This window comes from Lactuca serriola, chromosome 8, assembly GCF_051521515.1.
Source record: "Lactuca serriola cultivar US96UC23 chromosome 8, Lser_US96UC23_V15, whole genome shotgun sequence".
NCBI classification, from domain to species: domain Eukaryota; kingdom Viridiplantae; phylum Streptophyta; class Magnoliopsida; order Asterales; family Asteraceae; genus Lactuca; species Lactuca serriola.
In genome coordinates, this window is record NC_136415.1 from 58,899,587 (window position 1) to 58,920,503 (window position 20,917).

The 20,917-nt window shown below is 35.0% G+C and overlaps 2 protein-coding genes across 2 annotated transcripts; one reads left to right on the forward strand and one right to left on the reverse strand.

Moving 5' to 3' along the window:
* The first annotated feature begins 2,660 nt into the window (after positions 1-2,660).
* LOC145070222 (glycosyltransferase BC10-like) lies at positions 2,661-5,237 on the forward strand. Its single transcript, XM_079017161.1, has 2 exons — positions 2,661-3,389; positions 4,368-5,237. The coding sequence occupies exons 1-2, from the start codon at positions 2,871-2,873 to the stop codon at positions 5,010-5,012; spliced, it is 1,164 nt and encodes a 387-aa protein (XP_078873287.1). The 5' UTR covers positions 2,661-2,870; the 3' UTR covers positions 5,013-5,237.
* A 425-nt stretch (positions 5,238-5,662) lies between these two features.
* Positions 5,663-6,586, reverse strand: LOC145066930 (flavonol sulfotransferase-like). The gene has a single exon (XM_079014167.1). The coding sequence runs from the start codon at positions 6,584-6,586 to the stop codon at positions 5,663-5,665; it is 924 nt and encodes a 307-aa protein (XP_078870293.1).
* Positions 6,587-20,917: the final 14,331 nt, after the last annotated feature.

The window sequence follows — 20,917 nt, forward strand, 5'->3', positions numbered from 1 at the left end:
TATATATATATATATATATATATATATATATATATATATATATATATATAAAAGCAAAATCCATTAATACTATATAAGATTTGACACATAATATAACTTTTTTATAGGGTTTAGGTCATTTTTGGTTACTTAACTTTTGGTTTTGTGCTTATTTGGTCAATTAACTTTTTTTAAATTTTAAAAGGTCATCAAAATTTTGGTTTTGTGCTCATTTAATTACTTAACTTTTGTTTTGGTCGCATTTAGTCACCAAACGTTTAAAATTGTGTTTATTTAGTCACTAAACTTTTAAATTTTTTTAAAAGTTTAGTGACTAAATAAGCACAATTTTAAAAGTTAGGTGAGTAAATGAGCACAAATCTAAAAGTTAGATGACTAAACGTGACCAAACCAAAAGTTAAGTGATTAAATGCGTATAAAGTCAAAAGTTTGATCACCTTTTAAAACTTAAAAATAGTTAAGTGACCAAATGAGCACAAAATCAAAAGTTAAGTGACTAAAAATGACTTAAAGTCAAAAGTTTGATCACCTTTTAAAACTTAAAAATAGTTAAGTGACCAAATGAGTACATAATCAAAAGTTAAGTGATTAAAAATGAGCTAAACTCTTTTTGATATATAGAATTGGATTAGCGACGAATTTCCAAAATAATTTTCCTAATATTTAAAAAAAATCCAAGCCCTAGACAATGGACCATACGTAGTCACGTACCTCACACCTCCTCAAGAACAATCGTGCTTACCAGAGTCACAGTCTCCATCCCAAAAGAATTAGCACATATAGATGCTAAACGTTTTTTCATGCTTCACGGACATAAAAAAGAGTGACATATAATATATCCCCAATCAACCGAGAACTGCCGAGAGCAACATCGATCAGCTTTGACAGTTTTTTTGTTGGTTGAAAACTCAGTTAATCTAAATAACAACTTCAATTAAATGTCAAATTTTTTATGTCATAATTATGATCAAAAGGGTGAAATTCGTTACTTAATTACTCATCCATTCTACCAAAAACCACAAAGATGTTCATTGAGAGTTTCAAGAACACTGCTTTAATATCTATTTTGAGGTTGAATCCTCGAAGAAAACTAAGTCGTAAAGGTCTCATTGTTTCTGTTTATCAATAATTTTCTGCAAATTGGTATCAAGGTAATAACATAATTAATGTCACTTTGATCGGTGGAGGGACATGGAGGCTATTATTGCACCTTCATCCGGCGTCCGGCGTCCAATGGTGGAGGCCTGCGGACCAAATCAACAAAATACTTCTCCTGTATTGTCTTCACTCCATGTTAGAGTTCGTTAATAAAAGTCAAATACCATCTCCATGCTACAATCAATCATTATTTTTCATATTTATAATTATAAATAATTTTCTTTGTTTTTTGGATCACCCAATCTAAACTGAATTGCATGGATAGTCAAATTTCTTGAATAAAAAATAGAACGCATGGCAAAGTTGACATTTCTAATTATTATTATTATTATTTTTCCATTCTTCTTTGTTTTTCATTTAATTACTTTGACTCTAAATTTAATATTACATTTTGAATTATGACCATATCTTTTACATTTTTAAATGCAAAATGATTTCAAATTTTAGATATCATTTCAATATTTGAAGTATTATTAATTTTATTTAAGGTTTATTTTGATAAAATGCCATAGGTATTTATGATTTTATGGTGAATTATTATACCTAAAATACTAGTCTACCGACACAACGATAACAATGGAAACTTTAAAATATTGCATTCCAATTTTCCAACTGGAACTTAATTCTTGTTTGGGTTACCATAGTATATTCCAACACACGTCAAATAATAAAAGAATATTAGTTTGTTTTATATATTTCTGTTACTGGGAATATTAATATAAAACTTACACTTCAACTAAGAAATCTATATATGCACCCCAGAAGCCATATAAAAGAAATAATGGCCCTTAAGGTTATCATCATCTTTCACTAATGGCCCCAATACTTCCAAACTTAACATTTGTACTCGAAAACCGAAAGATACACTTAAGCAAGGGGAAGCCAGAAGCCGATATGCTTAAAATGTTTACAAGAAACTTTAAAGATATTGCTTACAATATGTAAGCAAGTACAAATACCAATTTTCTCTCTAACTACTTGAGTTCCTTCTTAATGTTTTGTTCGTTTGTTTAAGCGAGCATCTCAATTTGTGTTGTTATATGAAACAAAATGAGATCATACCTCATATTGTTCCACCATTTGAAATAATGTAAAAAATTTATTGTTTATTTCTATTCACATTGGTCTCACACATGAAATGCAATACAACTTTTTGTCTTACTTTATAAAAAAGTTTCTAAATATTAATAATTCATTCACTTTCTTTATGTTTTAACATGTATGTAGCCTATGTCCATATCAAGCTTTTATGTGTATAAATGGCACATGGCTCACTTTTTAACAATCACATGATATTACTACCGTTTGTAACACGAAACTAAGTCTATCCGAATTGTCAAGGTGTTGACTAGACCAACCCATATGAGACGTTCTACATATGAAAATTGACCATAAGACCAAGGACCATTTTGTCATTTAGCCAAATTACCCTCTGGAAGACTATTCGAATGTTTGTGTTTTAGACTTTTAGTAGTCGTAAACTAGACGAAGCAATATTTGTATTATGTATTTGTAGACTTTGTAGTAGTCGTCAATTACACCAAGTAAATCCACCCCAAACGACATTGTAGGCCTTCTTCTTTAATCTCACACCCCACCATTTACAAAATCCATTATCTCCATTCTTAAACCCTACAGTGAAACTGATCTTTCGTTCCTTAATGAAATCCATTCAGAAATAAACTGAAAGTTGTTTCTGATTCTCTGAAACAATGAAGAACAATCAAAACACAGTAGTTCCGCCATTGAAGCTCTTCAATGCCCCGTTCCAACCTTCAAATCTCCTCTCTTTGATCCTTTTCTTCGCTTTTGGTTTATGCTTTGGCATATTACTCACTTTCCAACTAAAAAATGTATCCTTCAATCTCTTGTTCAACGAATTCCCTCTCTACACCACCACCAACACCACCGCCTTGCCACCGCCGCCGACACAGAACATGAGGTTGGAGGATTTCATACACCCATCGAAAATCATGCACCAGATGACTGACCAAGAGTTGATTTGGCGAGCATCCATGGTTCCTAAAGTGAGAAACTATCCATTCCACAGAACTCCGAAGGTGGCGTTCATGTTCTTGACAAGAGGTCCGGTGTTGCTGTCGCCGTTGTGGGAACGATTCTTCAAAGGGCATAATGGTCTTTTCAACATCTACGTCCATTGCTCCGATTCATTTTCCAACCGAACGGAACCCAAACACTCCGTTTTCCATGGCCGGAGAATCCCTAGTAAGGTAAGAAAATGGATGCCTGAATTTACTATTATACCCCTAATGTCTCATCCATAACTTTTAGCTTTATCAGTTGTACAATCTGCCTAATCTGTTGTACTTCCCTTGTCCCTTTCATACAACTACCAAAGCAAAACGAACAGCAAGAAAATGTTTAAGGAAATTTAAAGGGGTAGATATGTCCAACAATTAAAACTCGAAACCGACAGAAAATTATAGTATCCAATAGAATCTTAAACATCACTAAAACCAAACGTCCAAAAGGCAAGAACTAATATTTTAATTACATTTACAATTAAAATGATTTGAATAATCCATGACTAAAATAATCATATATATCCATTTTAGTTCTCATCTCAAACAAATGTATTTTAGTTGACGATCATATTTCTAATCATTTCCATCTTTGTCTCGATTATCTTCTCCACAATGCTATTTTTAACCACGCTTTTAACAATTTATTTAAGTAACTATAAATGCAAATACGTAAAAATTGTGTCCTGATTTAAGCACAAATCATTCTGTTACTGATTCTAATTCTCTTTATGTTTCAAATACAAAGAAATTTGAGTAATTATTTTAAAAACACCAAATAATTCAATGACCGACGCCCAAAAAAGCAAAGAACTATAAATGGAAAGGTTTTGAAATTATTTGTTTGGTCCAACCTGCATGTGGTTTTTATTATGGGCGTAGGGCATCTACAATTTATTATGCATGTGGCTAGAGAAATTAATGTGTATAAATACAATGAAAAAACAATATGTTTTTATACATGTGTGGTATAGTATATTAATTTCTTTCGTTTGAAGATATTGTACTTTAAAAAATCATGGATAATGCTATAACTAGAGGTATATTTGATAATAGTAAATCTAGTAGTAGAAAGAAATGAAATAGATTGTATAATAAACAAAATCAACAACAGTATATTACCATTTCTTGCATTTAACCTGTTTGAAGAATAATTATCGATTTCAGGAAGTTCAATGGGGAAAAGTCAACATGGTCGAAGCCGAACGCCGACTGCTAGCCAACGCGCTTCTTGATTTCTCCAACCAACGATTTGTTCTTCTATCAGAAGCATGTATTCCCCTATTCAATTTTTCAACAGTCTACTCATACTTGATCAATTCGAATCAAAATTTTGTTGAGTCCTATGATTTAATGGGCCCCGTTGGCCGAGGGCGTTATAGCCGAAAAATGCATCCTACCATTAAACTCCAAGAGTGGAGAAAAGGGTCCCAATGGTTTGAAATGGATCGTGATTTAGCATTGGAGGTAATATCAGATAAAACGTATTTCCCCGTTTTTCAAAAATATTGCAATGGATCTTGTTATGCAGACGAGCATTACTTGCCGACATTTGTCTCCAAGAAATTTGGAGCAAGGAACTCCAGACGAACGTTGACTTTTGTTGACTGGTCAAAAGGTGGACCCCACCCGGCACGGTATACGAGGTATGATGTGACAGTCCAGTTTTTGGAGAAGTTAAGGAGTGATAGCCATTGTGAGTATAATGGGAGGAAAAACTACACATGTCATTTGTTTGCAAGAAAGTTTACTCCTCATGCTTTGGACAGATTATTGAGAATTGCACCAAAGGTTATGCAGTTCAACCCATAGGTCTTGAAAACACTTATTTTTTAATTATTATCTTTTTTTTTTTTGCATTTTTTCGTCATTATTTGTTTATTTATCTGGAAAATCATTTTTAAGATGTATAGAGGTTTTCATACGAAAAGCAAAGTCTTTTTTATCCATAGAGTGGAGGCTCATTCGAATACTTTTTTCTGTTATCGATATTTAAACGTTTATTGTTGGAGAAATTCAATACTGTTTCCAACTCAACTATACTCGTTACTCAAGCAGGGTATATATATGTGCTTATAAAATATGTGTCGGGCTAAATTTGTGAAAATTATTTAGGAATGCGACTTACCAAAAAGGTAATAATGCCTAGCTAGTTAGATATGTTATATTACTATAAAAAAAGTTATATTATTTAAAGCATATAAAACATGATGAAGTTACATATGAAAGGAAATAGTAATAAATAGCTGTTAGGTTCATCGAGTTAATGTTGTCCTTTTAGAAAGTTAAAAACTTCATTAATATGGAAAATATAAGTGTCTAGGAAGGAGTGTAACCCACACAATCATACTATCGAAATATTTTTATCTAACATCTATTTTAAAGTACTATGGAGTTTCGCTCAATTTTATTAAAATTTTCTACTTCTGAATTAAGAAGCAACGATGGCACATAACACTGCCTTAACCGATTATAAGACCCGAACCTTTGAACCGGTTTTTAGTGATTTGATCTATATGATCCTTCATCTCTTTAGAAAGATAATCCATTTGATCTTCAACATCTTTATTTCTTTGTATTTCTTTAGTTTTCTTCATGGAAATCTTTCTTACAACTCCACGCATCTCTTCATCTAAAGAAAAAGGGCAACCCAAAAACTGAGCCAATCTTCTTACATTGAAAGATGTTTCAGTTTCTAACTTCTCATTCGTCAAGAATAGTACCCTATCAGGCCATTTCATAGTTGCTTCCCAGTATCCTAACACATGATCCCAAAATGACCCATAATTTGAAACCCCTTTACAAAATGATTTGTATGCTTGGTTCAAAGGAATCCTATCCAAATCCGTAGTCCCTATATCACGCCATTGTGAAACAAGAACATCTTTAGGGTTTCGGCACATGTACACAATCTTGCATTTTGAGTCTATGATGGACTTTGGAAGAGAAGTGTAAGGTATGTGTGTTGTGAATAAGGGAAATTTAGGGTTAGAAGAAATTTCTAGATCTTTGTGCATGGGAAAAAGATCCATTTCCAAACAAGGGATTTTGGGTTGCAAAGCATTTCCAGATTCCAATGAACTAGTAGTAGTCCTATTTATGATTGCAAAAGCCAAGGTTTGGAGCCTCAAGGCATCGGAGTCAGGTGTCGTACATAAAATGATGTCAGTAGGCTGAGCTTTGAACTGTTCTTGAGCTTGCACAATCCTTTGTAGGGATCCCTCGTAATACCAAAAGCCTTGATATTGGTAAAGATCCCTAAAAGTCGCCCATTCGCTATTTTTTGAAGCCGTCGAGGTGATTTCTTCAAATTTTCGACTTATTTTCTCATGGTATTGACCATTTTGGTAGATAGATGTTGATGATTCATCAGGAGAAATATCCATTTATATGACTTTCGGCTAACTTCATACGAACAAAATCTTTATAACTACTGATATGATATTCAGTGTGATGAAAAATCAGATAAAAGAATACGTTTATATATGCATTTCACAGCTAAAACTCCTGTTACATTAGTGTTACTTTCAATAAATGCGGACGTAATTCCATTAATTCATCCTTAACAGCACAATGAATGTATTAATACCAAGAATAATTAGTGTTACACACATAATTATATATTGAGTAAATTACATAAATGGTCCTGGTGGTTTGGTCTAATATGCAGATTTTGTCCCAGTAACATTCGGATGGTCCCTAAAGCCTTATTTTGTTTCGAATTTTGTCCTTAATAACATAAATGGACTCTTTTGCCCTTATATAGTTTATTTTATCTCTTTTATTGTTCTTCATATTTAATTACTAGTTTATAATCCATGTATTACAGGTGGCAACATAAAATAACTTTAAAAGTCAATAGACGTAGAGTTATTCCAAACATATTTTGGGTCCATGACGAGAAAGTAAAAAAGATCTTAAAAATACACAAATTTCATTGAACTTTTCAATAGACGTAGAGTTATTCCAAACATATTTTGAGATGCAAAATTATTAATGATATATTTAATATTGAACTTTTCTAACATATTATTAATAAAGTCCATAAAATCTTTAGGTCTGATGGGTCTTGGATGTTCGATCCTATCACCCACCTTCTTGGATGGGTGTGAATAGACCTTAAATATAATAAAACATTTGCAAAAATTTATTTTTAGAAACTTAAATGTTTTGTCCGTAACTATATAATTGTTAATTTAAATTAATTTTGCAATGTGTTTTGAAGATATAAGCAATGTTCTTTATGTTTAGTTTGTATTTTCAACACCATCTTTCTCAACTATTTTTAAGACACCTCTCAGTTTTGCTACCATTTGTTTGCATCTACTATCCATCATTTTTCACATTGATTATGATTTGTTGGCATTTCATATATACAGTAATAAAATATATAACATGATATCGATAAGGCTATATAAAAACTTGTTTGTTATGATTTAATTAGTTGTCTTTCTAGTTAGCAGGCTATAAAGATCCCAAACAAAGTGGGTTCCATGCCATCAGGAGTTAAGATACATACATAAACATTTGCCACTTCCTAAGATATTTTGTAACATAAAATCTCATTTTTATCCAAATAAGAACATGAAGGACAAATCTGTCGAACCGCTAATAAATTACCGTTTTGTTATGGGAGAGGGAAGCACTCGAGGACTTTATACAACCAAATCTCTCCAACAATTAATGTGCTTAATTCCACACAAAAATTATACTTAGATACGTCCCAAGTGCCAAATCTATATCTATCTATCTATATATCTTATAAAGCTAGCATTTTTCCTTGAAATTCATGCATTTGAAACTCTCAAGATCATTTTTCCTTGAACCTCATGCATTTGAAACTTTCAAGACTATTCAACTTATACGATTAATTGAAATATTATGATTTGTAACTTTAAAACTCTTCAAATTATGCTATTTAATTGATGATTTAAATGAAATATTAGCCTATATAAGAAATTTCTAGATTACATATTACATGTATGTCAACACAAAATGATAGATTACGTTTGTAGGGTTTGAAGAGTTAGGTGAGTGGTTCCATGGATGTAAGAAATCAATTACAACTTTTCCAAATATAAATTCATGTAAACTCAACTTGGGTGCATATAAAGTTTTCGATATCATACATACTTATAAAGATAACATTTTTTCTTGAATCTCATACATTTGAAACCCCTCTTTTTAACTTCGTCAAACCACATTTATTTAAAACCTCATTTTTTAACTAATGCAACTCAAAAGTTTTCTTAATTATGATTTAACACTCAAAAGTTTTATAACTTATATTATGTTTAATTAGCATCTACTGAAAAGTTTACTATAAAAAGGCGGGAAGACATGCATACAAATCATATACAAATTTCAGAAAGAAAACAAACTTAAAAGTTTTTGTGTTTGGTTGAGGTCTTATGACCACTTTTGGAGATATGTTAATATTTTCTTCGTTTTTGGATTATTGTAATACAGTCGTTGTATATTGTGGTTTAATCGTTAATATATTGATCATATGTTATATAGGGTGATGTCGAAAATATTTAATTGAATATTTTAAATATGTTTTTTTTTGTTTTGTAATTGTACCGTTTAAAAAAGATAATTATTTAAAACTCATACATATGTTATACTTTCCGTCTCTCTCTCTCTCTCTCTCTCTCTCTATATATATATATATATATATATATATATATATATATATATATATATATATATATATATATATATATATATATATATATATAGGAGTAGGATCAAATGAGAACACTAAAAAGGTTGAGAACGCGAGAACAAATCTGGACCTTTTAAATACTTAAATCTAAGGTCATTAGTGAAAGGGGGTTTTATGAAAAATTCTTAAACTATTGGCATTAAAATGTAACTTTTAAATGGTTAGAAGGACATAATAGGAATTTCAACTTTACTATCTCCTATAATTTCTCACCCGTTCATATATTTCCTTTAATCTATCGTGTATATATTTCCACCTCTTCTTTTTAGGGTTTCATAAAACTCACGCCATCATCGATCTGGGCATCACCTACAACCCACCACGAAGATCTGTTCCCATCATCATTGATCTCGGTAGGTGCAGCAAGGGCTGCTCAAGCAGTTTTTGGCTGCTTCTCCTTCGATTCCAGTAGCATATGCGAAGGGGAGAAGAACATTTGGCCCGATGGAGCAAGGCAAGCGGAAACAGTAGCTCCGGTGTGGGTTTTCGCCGTGGTGCTATGGTTAGTTCCGCCTCCTCATCGGCTCATCCATGCTTCATCTGCTTCGAATCAATCCAACCGACTCACAATCTCTTTTTCCCCATATCTCTATAGATCCTGATCAAAGAAAGGTACGTTCGATTTGCTGCTGTTATTCGATTCAATTGCGTGTTTATATTCTGAAATTTGGTTTTTGATCTTGATAATTGACTTTCTATTTCCTGAATTTGCGGTTTGGTAGTCTCGATTGCGGAAATCTCTCTTAGGTTTTTGTCTATAGATTTAAAATCTACATGTGATCAATCACATTGATAAACTGTTCTTTCTGATCCCAATGTGATACATTCGTTCAAAAATGATATGAGAAAATTGCCTGGATGATTGAGCGTAGGAGAGATGGATCTAACATATGTGTTTTTTTTATTAAAAAAAGGCGATGAACTGTGCACATAAGGTGCTCGATAAAATGTCTGTGAGAGCATTTTCGACTGGAATGATGGAAGGGGTCTCGATGGGGCAGTTGCTTCGATTGGTAATGATTATCTTCTCTTTTCTTTTTATTTTGACTGTAAATACATGAAGTTTAATCAACTACATTTCTTTATTCGCATTTCTTTCTATTCATACATGAATCTAGCTATGGAATTAAGTTTTATGAACCACAAGATCTCATCAGTGAAAACGTCTTCTCAAAACCACAAGGTTTCTGCTATTTTGGTGTTCGAAGACTCCACTTTTGATCCTGGAAACAACAACTACATTCTGACCCCTTTCAGGGGCAATTTCCCACCTTATGGGAGAGATTTTGCAAACCAAAAAGCGACAACGAGGTGTACCAATGGAAAGAAACACAATCCTAAATTTCGAATTTTTTAGTAATAATTTCTTGAAGGGGGTGCGTGAATGGTTGTATTTATTTATGAATAGCACGTATATTCATTTATGAATAACATTGTAGTTATGTGTGAATAGTTGTATTCATTTATGAATAGCACGTGTATTCATTTATGATAAAATGTGTATTAATTTATAAATAACAGTGTATTCATTTGTGAATTGCAATGTATTCATGTGTGAATGATTGTATTTATTTATGAATATTAGTGTATTCATGTGAATGAGTGTATTTATTTATAATTAGAGGTATTCATTTTATGAAAAAATGATAATTTTTACACTTTTTTATTTTCAATTTATGAAAAATGCATTGAATTATTTGTAATTTGATGTGTTTTCATTTATGATTGGAAGTGTATTGATTTGCGATTGGATTTCTATTCATTTTTTTTTTTGAAAAACAAAAACGTGAACTAGTAGAAAATAATATATTTTTTAAGATTTTCTTTTCAGATTTAAAATAAAAGGAAATATTAATTTTTTTAGGTGATTTTTTTTTAAACGGTCATAAATAATTTTTGGGAAAAATCATAAAAACAAATATTTATATATTTTTTATTAACTAAAAGGAAATATTAATTTTGTTAGGTAATTAAAATCATTATCCCTAGATTTTTAGAAATCAATAATTAATATTTATATAAAGTTACTAATATACCCTTATAAAATGATTGGTCCAGAACTGTTCTCGTGTTCTCAACCTTTTAGGTGTTCTCATTTGATACTTTCCCTATATATATATATATATATATATATATATATATATACACACACACACACACACACACACAATAGAGGTCAAAACACTTCAACCAAAATTCATTTAAAATCTAATATTTCAAATGCTTTTTAATAATGATTGTAAAAATTTCAACATATGTTACTTAATTGATTGATTAATAAAAATATTAATGTTTTGAAACTCCTAAATCTTATAATTATATTATTTAATTTGTTAGTTAACTAAAATATTTTTCCTACATAAAGATAACATTTTTATGCTTGGTTACTCATATTTGTTTATGTAATTAGAAAACAATGTGTACATAGCATGACTACTTCAATTTCACATAGAAATTGACACCACTAGAGAGGTATGTTGTCTTTAACCGGTGGTAGGAGATCTACATACCCTTTTTAATTATTTATATTAATGTTTGGTAATATCTATTTTATATTCCTATTCACTTTAATTTTTTAGGTACAAATTAAGGAAGAGGATTCTCGGCGCACCAACATAAAGTCAAACGTACGCCTTGCAAAATATGTAATTAAAATTAAATATCATATTTACTAATCGACTTATTTTAAAACTCTTGATGACATTTAAGTATAATGATATATTTTGTATGACTTCATTCTTAATTTCAATGTTTAATATTTGAAAATTCATATATGAAACCTTGGATGTTTTAGTGTAATATAAATAGTGTAATACAAAGTTTATTAGTTCAATATTGTATATACATAGCTCATTCAAAACAACTTATTTCTTATTTTATCCAAAAAATATTATCGAACATCACAAAAGCAGATTATATTAATGTTATACAAAAACTTATAATATATATTGTGTTGGAATAATATTCCTTAATGATCGATAGATTCAAGCAGAAAAACAATAAATGAAACAATAAAGAACATAAGAATGGCTTGAATGATGTCGAATGATTAAACTTTGACACCTCAGAACAGCTCGATTAAGAACTTCGACTGTAGAGATGCTTAGGGTTACAATGCAAAAGATAATCAATAGCTCGCGTACTAAGGCATACATGCATGCACTATATATAATACATAACCCTAATCTATAATCACAGTTGGACAGGCCCAATACCGGATATGCAAAAGAATAGCCCATGACGCAACACATAATACCTAACAATCTCCCCCTTTGCGTCAATGGAGCCGAGAGCTCACTTCAGTTGATCTGCAGTAGACTTCTTGATAGTCTTGAACACGCTCGGTATGATGGCTAAAAGAGTTTGTCGAAAAGTAATGTACCACTGAAGCATGTCTGTGAAGTTCTTCTTATCAGACTCAGAATTCGCCTTGTACCGATGTATAATATTGATGATGTGTTCCAGGCAATCAGTCGAGAACAAATGTTTGTCCACCAGAGCAAACAAGAATCTTTGACCTTTGGCTCTTGTAAACATCACTGTGAGGTGAGCAGGATCAATTTGACCGAGAGTCATTTTGTTGACATATCTTGGCCTTACAGTTGGCTTCACAATCGATTTTTTCCTCATGACAGTCGCCACCTCTTGATCCATCTTCGCAACCTCATGAATATAAGAGGCCAACATCCTTTTCAGATGTCCTAAGATTGGTTCATACTCTGTTGCATTAGTAAGCAAAATATTGAAAAGCAGAATCCAATCATGAGGATTCAAGTTAAGAAGATCTGCCAGGGAGATAATAAACACTGAGTTATTTGAACCTCAGTTTATCCTGAAAGAAACATTGATAAACTTCCCTACATACGATGGTTTCAACACCTTAACTGTAGTGAGAGAGCGAAGTAAGAGACTAATAGGACTTAGTTAGAACACTTACTTAGATAAGGTACTAAAATGTTTTAGTATGGAAAACTCGAAGAAGGGAGAATTACCGATACAATGTAATGCCAAATTGAGTAAGACTCAAAGTCCAAGTACCGAAGCTGAAATAGCAGAAATGAGCCGAGTACCATACGCTTCCGCAGTTGACTCAATCATGTATGCTATGACTTGTACTCGCCCTGATGTAGCATTTGCTTTGAGCATGGTTAGCAGATATCAAGGGAACCCTGGCAGAGCCCATTGGATTGCGGTTAAGAATATCCTTAAGTACCTTTGAAGGACGAAAGAATGGTTCTTAGTCCTCGGAGGGAGTGATGACTTGAAGGTGCGATGGTATAGTGACGTCAGTTTTCAGATCGACAAGGACAATTACCGTTCACAGTCGGGCTGGGTCTTTACCCTGAATGGAGGAGCAGTAACTTGGAAAAGTTTCAAGCAGGAAACCGTAGCTGATTCAATGTGCGAATCAGAGTACATTGCAGCGAGCGAAGCGTCGAAGGAGGCAATATGGCTAAAGAACTTCATCGGTGATCTTGGAGTTGTACCTGCCATAAAGGAGCCCATAGAGATTTTCTGTGATAAGGAAGGAGCAGTTGCCTTGACCAAGGAACCGAGGGATCATGGTAGATCTAGACATATCAACAGAAAATATCATTTTATTAGACATCGTGTAGAAGAAGGACAACTCGTAGTGAAGAGGATATCATCAGAAGATAACCCAGCAGATCCGCTTACGAAGGGACTGAGTAGGGTTAAGCACTTGCAACATGCTAGGAGTATTGGGCTGAAGGATGATATTAGTATAGATTAGATAGTAGTAGAAACGTGTAATAGATAAATGTAATTAACATTTGATGATTAAATAAAAGAGTATTATTTATGAGTAATGTTACTGTCTTATGTTAATTGTTTAACTATTGTTTCATTTTGCATGTTTTGACTTCCAGAATAATTGAGTTTATTAAGAATAATCGAATTGTTCAAATTGTCCACAATCGTTCATATGTTGGAAGTAGGTATGAATGAAGATTGTCATGAATTGGTGTGTAGATTGTCTAAATGGTATTAGACATAGCAAAGGTTTGCTGCAACGTTCATGAGTGCTTATGAACTAGTTTTGAGCATTGGAACAAACCCACGCTTGCTGGAATCACCTTATGGAATGTGAAAGAAAGGATGATCGCAAGACGATAATATCATATGGTCTTAAAACCTAGATATATGGTTTGTTATTTGTTAATTGGTTGTACATTGATAATGCGAAACCGCATCAGTAACTTGATGTTATAAAACGCATTGTTGTGTATAGTTGATTAATGAATAAGTAAATGCATATAAGTCGAAGTTTATCTGTTACTTTTATCCTAAAAGGGTAAAATCGATGTCTCGGCCGCTCGATGATTTGATTTGACTTATGTGTCGGGCCCGGTCAGAACTGAATTGATGTGTTCGATTAAGTTCTATGTCGAATAAATCGGAGATCGAGAAACCAAATGCTAGCCAAATTAGTTCCATATAAATGTCAGCATGATATCTAAACAGAGGACTATACGATCCCTTATCTGAAGGACAAGATTGATTAGATCAGAGTTTAACAGCGTCTTTGAGAGCTACGATTGCTAATCGGAATATACTTGTATATATAGTTACTAGACTTATCCAAGTGGGAGACTGTTGGATTAGTGTCTAAGGCTACAACTATATAAGGAATAATAATATTGTTATTTAATTAATATAAGTCATAAATTAATTAAGAATTAATTTGGTGACTTAAAGAGATTAATTAAATAAAGGGATATAAACTGTCAATTTTATGATAGTTTGACTTTGGGCTATAAATCCCTTAAGGATAAGGAGGGACGAATTCTAGGGCTTTGGATAGGCTTAGATTTCGTCCAAGGGCTTATCTATTAGGGTATTGGATTGCTTAGGGCCTAAGTTATCCAATTAGGGTTTAAGGGTGAAACCCTAGGAGCCTTACAAGTATAAATAGACCCCAAAGGCTAAGGGATTTCGTGACTTGTGCTTAGAGAAGAAACCCTGGCCGATTTGTTCCCTCTCCTCTCTCTCAAATCATCCTCTTGCTAGTTGGTGTTTGTAAGCCATTAGAGGAGTGACAATTGTGACTCTAAAGCTCCAAGAACAAGAAGATCAAGCAAGTGATTCAAGGTAAACTTCTAATCTCTGATTTCATATTGTTATTATACTCTTTTAGCCATTAGAAGTCTTGGATTCAATGTATGTTCAATTAGAGAAACCTAGATCCAAGCATTAGGGTTGCATGTGCACATAGGAATGTTCATATGGCTAAAACCCATCATGAGGCTGACTGAACTTAAGATAAAAATCTATAAGTTCACGTTTGACCTGAGGATGGGGTGAAGGAACATCAACTGTCGGCTCAAAACAGTGAAAAACAAATGCCTTTCGAGTAATTGGCATGTCGAACTGCGAGTCCCTTGTATTTTCACAGTCAAAGGAGGTTATAGGCTCCATCCAGTAGGTGCTTGGAAACTGTATTGCCTCCCTGATAAGTGTCTCTCTTGTCCAGGAAGGGAATAACATCTTCTTGCAACTTTATGCATCATCCTCTTCTTTTCTCTTTCCTCAGCCTCCTTAGCTGCTTGAAGAGTTTCATCTATCTCCTCATTCTTTTTCTTTAGGTTCAAGATCTCAGAAATAGTTTCTTGATCTTTGTCATCCTCATCATCTTCTCCAATAACACGCTTTTTTACTTTCTTTGACACCAGAAACCGAAGCTAAATTATCCTTCGGTTCGGTTTTGACCTTCGGTTTAAGAGGAATAGGTTGTGGCTGCTCTTTTCCCCTTGTTGCGGAGGAACAATTCTCTCCGAAACACCCTTCATTTCGTGTAAGAGTTCAAGAGAGGGAAGAAGTTTGGAGGTCAAATGATTGCGAATAGTGAGCGTGAGAATAGGATCATGAGCCTGAAGCAAAGTATGTAACTGAGACAGAACATCCCCGGCACAACTACGAAAAACGGCCCGTTCGGTTTTCAACAGGGTAATTTCGTGTTCAGCCTTGGCAAGTGTTGCTTGCTGCACTGCATTGATCGCCTTCTGTTGAGTAAGATCATCTTTGAGTTGTCTTTCCATGAAAAGATCAGCAGTGAGCTTTTCGAACCGAGTGTCAATAGAAGACAAGAAAGTCTTGTTGTCAGCAGAGAGGTCAGACCTGACAGTTTCAAACTTGGTCTGGTCCGCTTGAATAGAGTGAGAAAGCGAATCAAAGGACTCTGTGAGCTTGGAAGCATTGGAATCAGCATGACCTTTGAAGGAGTCAAGAAAAACCTTGGAGTCATGAATGGGATCTTTAACATCAGAAGAGGCTCGTTTGCACAGAGAAGTAGAATCATCGATTGCAACAATACATTTGTCGATGGATTCTGTATATTGGTTCAGAGCTGTATCCATGAAAGCTTTGAGAACAACATCTTTATACTTTGTTGTCGAAGCGAGCAGGCAATCAAGATTTTCATGAACACTGTCGATGTGTTGCTTTGTTGCTGAAGTAGATTCATCTTCCTCACTGGGAATTTGGTAGGGACTGTAGTATGTAGAATCAAATTCAAAATCAGCTCCTCCAAGAACTGGATTAGAATCACTAGAAGGAGTTGGTGAAAGAGGATTTGTGGTGACTTTTGGAGGTTTTTTAGTCTGCGCCCCCACATCAGATGTGTTGACATTGACAAAAGAATCTATGGTTGAATTGATGATAGGTGTAGAGGTGAAGGTTGCATTGGAGAAAATAGGTGGTGTTAATGGGGCGGTAGTGATTGGAGTAGAAATGACAGGCGGTGGTGGAGCAATAGTGGAAACTAGTGGTGTTGAAGATGGGGGTGGAGGAGCAACGGTGACCTAAACGATTGTCTTGGGTGGAGATAGAGGGGGTGTTGGAACATAATCATTAACAAGATCCATAGGAGTTGGAGACTGAGGAGGTGTATTACCCCTAGGTGAACCTTTATGTTGCCCTTCGTCATCATCACCTGCAGACTGGTCGTCCTTCAGGTCTGAATGTGAAGGTGAAGAAGTGAGGTTTCTGCGAGCCATTTTCTTGATTTTCTTAGGAGCAGAGGAATCACCCTTGTCATCGTTTCTTTTCTTTGACTTAGAGGGTTTAGAAGAGGGCTCTTCGGTTGCTTCTTTCTTATCAACAACTTTCTTTCCTCGTTTAGCCGGTTTTTCCACCTCGTCTAAGGCAACTTACATCTCTGGATTTAATTGTCGTGGACTCTTTGGAGGAAGCAATTTGTACTCAGAGATGAGTTTACTTTCCTGAGAGACAGACCGATACATAGATTCCGGAATAGATCCTTTGTGCAAAAACTTGGTTGGATCAGCGACGATGATCTTTTTGGTATGAAAGGATGAAATGGAGGAAAGCAGAGAGTCCTTCATGACTGGAACATTGAGGGAGGTTATTGCCTTTTGAGCGACGATGTTCCAAAAGCGACCACAAGAAATCTCAGAATACTTGGTCGAGGAGGACAGACTCTGCACCAGTTGGGACCAGATTAAAGACCCATAGTCCAGATTGATTCCGTTGTAGATACCATATACGATCGTCATGAAGCTTTTGTTTGATCCATTAGAGCCACCAACACGCTCAGCTAACCCCTTGTGAAGAAGGGTGAGCAACCCATTCCACTGTGGAGGTAAGCATGATTTATTGAACTTGGTGAAGGTGGTAAGGACCTCAATGTATCTCATCTCATACAACATCTTGAACAATTGAGTTGTAGTGATAAAGTCTGGGGAAATAACTGAGGCGTCTACTGCAAGCCCTAGAAGAGAGCAAAATCGTCCTTTGGAAATCGAAGCTTTGTGAGTATGAATCTGAAAGTAGATGCGCTCTTTGATTTTGTCGTAATGGGTTGTGGAGTATACTTGAGACAGGAGTGACATGGGAACAGATTCCACTTGAGTTGGAGCGATTACTAGAGGGGAATAATTGAGGCACTCCACAACTTGAAGCATGTAATGATCCTACAAGAATGGAGTCATCTGAATGATCATATTCTGGTTGGGCTTGATCGAAAGCAAGGATGACGATGCAATTTGATCCTGAATTGATGAAGAATCCGCCATTGTCGAGCTTTGTGAAGAAGATGAACAGTTAAACGTTGCCTGTAATACTTAAGAGAGTTTTGAAGAAGGTAATAAGATGGGATAGTGTCACAAATTCTTTATGTACGGTTCCCAGGAGAGAGAAAAGATCTTGTTATAATGATGATACGATCTCTGAAAAGGCGCCTGGAAAGTAGGGATGTGACAGGTTGGTTTCCCCAGATAGACGTCAGTAGGCGTGATATTAGGAGCCGTTTCAAATTCACGCGCCCTTATCCAAAAATACATTTGAACTTCTCATATGATTAACAACATCATGAAATATCATAATCAAAACATTCAGGAGTGGTGGAAAATCATAAAGATTCTCGTGCATTAGTGTGCCAAAGAAAAAGAAATAAAGCGATAAGTGTATGGGAGGTGAGTGATGTCAAGTATGAAATAAAACTGAGGATCCCGGGCACGAATCTCTTCCTTCAAAGTCAAGAGACTTGAAGTACTTGTATGGTTTCCCGTGAGAATACGATTAACTGTTTGTTAAGAAACATTAAAAGGCTTCTTTTTAAACATAGGCTTTTAGAGGGTGGCTAAACTTCAACCGAACTTCGATGCTTAACATAAGACCGAACGTTGGAAGAGGTCCTTGTGAGACCAATGTGGTCTGTTGAACAAGTAGGTTGGATACGTGGGAAGTAGCAGAATGTAAAATAGAAATCTCAAAAACAAATACTAAACTGCATCTTTTGGGAAGAAATGTCTTGGTTTAGACAATTTCATAAAGATCATGCAAGAAAATAAAATGAGACTTCTTTATGTAACAAGTCAAAGCTTGAATATTAAAATTCACCGTCAATTCTATAAAGGTGTTGAATTTTGGGTTTCACTTAGCGCGTGGTGTATGCATCCAAGATCATAAACACAGAGTTTGTGTAACCATAGACCTCAGTGGTTATGTCTGAGAGTATCAAGGGTTACAGTTATGAAATGATATGTGATGGAGAAATTTTTAGAGGAGGGGGGAAAAGAACCGAAAGTACCTCTGCTAAATAAGATTGACAAAGCAGAACTCTCCTTACTCATTTGAGAGGAGAAAGGTAGCTTAGGACGAAAGTAAATTTAGCAGCCTGATTGGGAAGAACCGATAGGTAGAATCAGTTCATTAAGACTTCACTCATAGTCATTGAGGCTCCAGTCTACATGCAGCAGCATGCTTCTAGGGACGCTTAACTAGTTCAAGATAAGAAAATCATACCTGCCTCACACCAACTTTTGTAGTTATGAAATGTCCGACACCTAGAGAATGGACAGAAAGAAGCGAACCATGCACTCAAACAAAATAAACAAAAAAAAAACTCTTTTCAAAATAATAAAAAATATATTTTTGGATTTTGGAGTTTAAAAAAAAATTAGAATAAAAAAAATTATAAGAAATTCTTAAAAATAAAGCAAAGAAAATAAATAAAATACAAAAAACTAAAAATACAGTTGAACATAAACCTTAAAAAGATGAAGCGAAATAAGCCGATCGTTCAGTTCATTTCTGTTCCTTAAAATTCCGTAGCCGAAATAGACCGAGCGATCGGTTCATTTCGGTTCCCGAAAATTTTGGAGCAGAAATAGACCGAGCGTTCGGTTCATTTCGGTTCCGAAAAATCTGGAACAGAAATAGACCGAACGTTTGCTCTATTCCGCTTAACTTAATTTTTAGAAAGAGATTTGAGGATTCGGTACTGATTCTGCTTCCATCATTCCCAAACCTTGTAAAATTTTGTTGAAGTTTGCTTCAGGTAAGGCTTTAGTGAATATATCAGCAAGTTGATTAGATGATCGAACAAAATGAACTTCTACGTTCCCCTCTTCAACATGGTCCTTGATAAAATGATATCTTAGTGCAATATGCTTGGTCTTTGAGTGTTGCACTGGATTGTGACATATTCGTATTGCACTTTCAGAGCAACCGTCGGGTGATCTTCCAGCCGCCATTGTCGTCGGAGTCGGGAACCACCGGTCGAAGCGCTGCTATCCCCGTTCCGCTACCGGCAAGGGAGAGAGGTCGATGACCGTTGCCGCCGCACCTCTACCCTTCTTCTTCTCCTTCTGTTATGTCCCCGTTCGTATTCGTTCATGGTGGTTGCCGGCGCCTCAAATGCCCTTGCTCCTGGCGTGACTTTGCCGCCTTCGTTCACCGCCGTTAGCCATTGCTGGTGCCGCCTTCTCAGATCGCTGTCGTCGCATTTAGCCACCAGGTGGGTGGTTGGATTCTTTTTCGAGCAAGAGATATAGGTGTGTGTGGTTCGGATGCTATCATAGCGTGTGAATCACTGTTCCATCGTGTTTGTGTGTGAGTTTTGTTGGCTGGTCGGAGATTTAAAAGTGAGCCACCATGGCAGCCAACCATGGTGGGTGCTGCCATTTGTTTTCTGCCACTTTTGACCACCGTGTGTGGGTGACAGTGGGCATACATCGGTGTGTGGGTGTGTATTTTACAATGAAATATAGCATGAAGTATGTGTGTGTATGTGTGTTATGCATAGCTGGAAAATCAAGGATAGTCACCGCCACCACCGTGAGGTGGTGGCTGCCGCCGTGTACCACCACCGACCACCACAAGGGTGGTTGTTTGTGTGTGTGTGTTTGTTTAGTATAGTGTGTGTGTTTAATTCGTGAGTTCATTGTAAATTGTAAAAATTGGAATAATGAAAGGAAAATCAAACCACCACCATAGGGTGGTGGCTGCCGTCACCGGCCGCCGTGTTGGGTGGCGGTGTGCTTTGATGGTGTTTGGACTCGTTTGGATGATTGGACAAGGGACTAAAACCCTAATGGGCCTTGAAATCCTAATGGGCCCAATGAAGCTTAATGGACTCTAATGGGCCCAATAAATCCCTAATTGATCTACAAGCCCAACAAATTAATAAATGGGCTAGTATTAGGTTGGAAACCCTAATTAGGGTTTG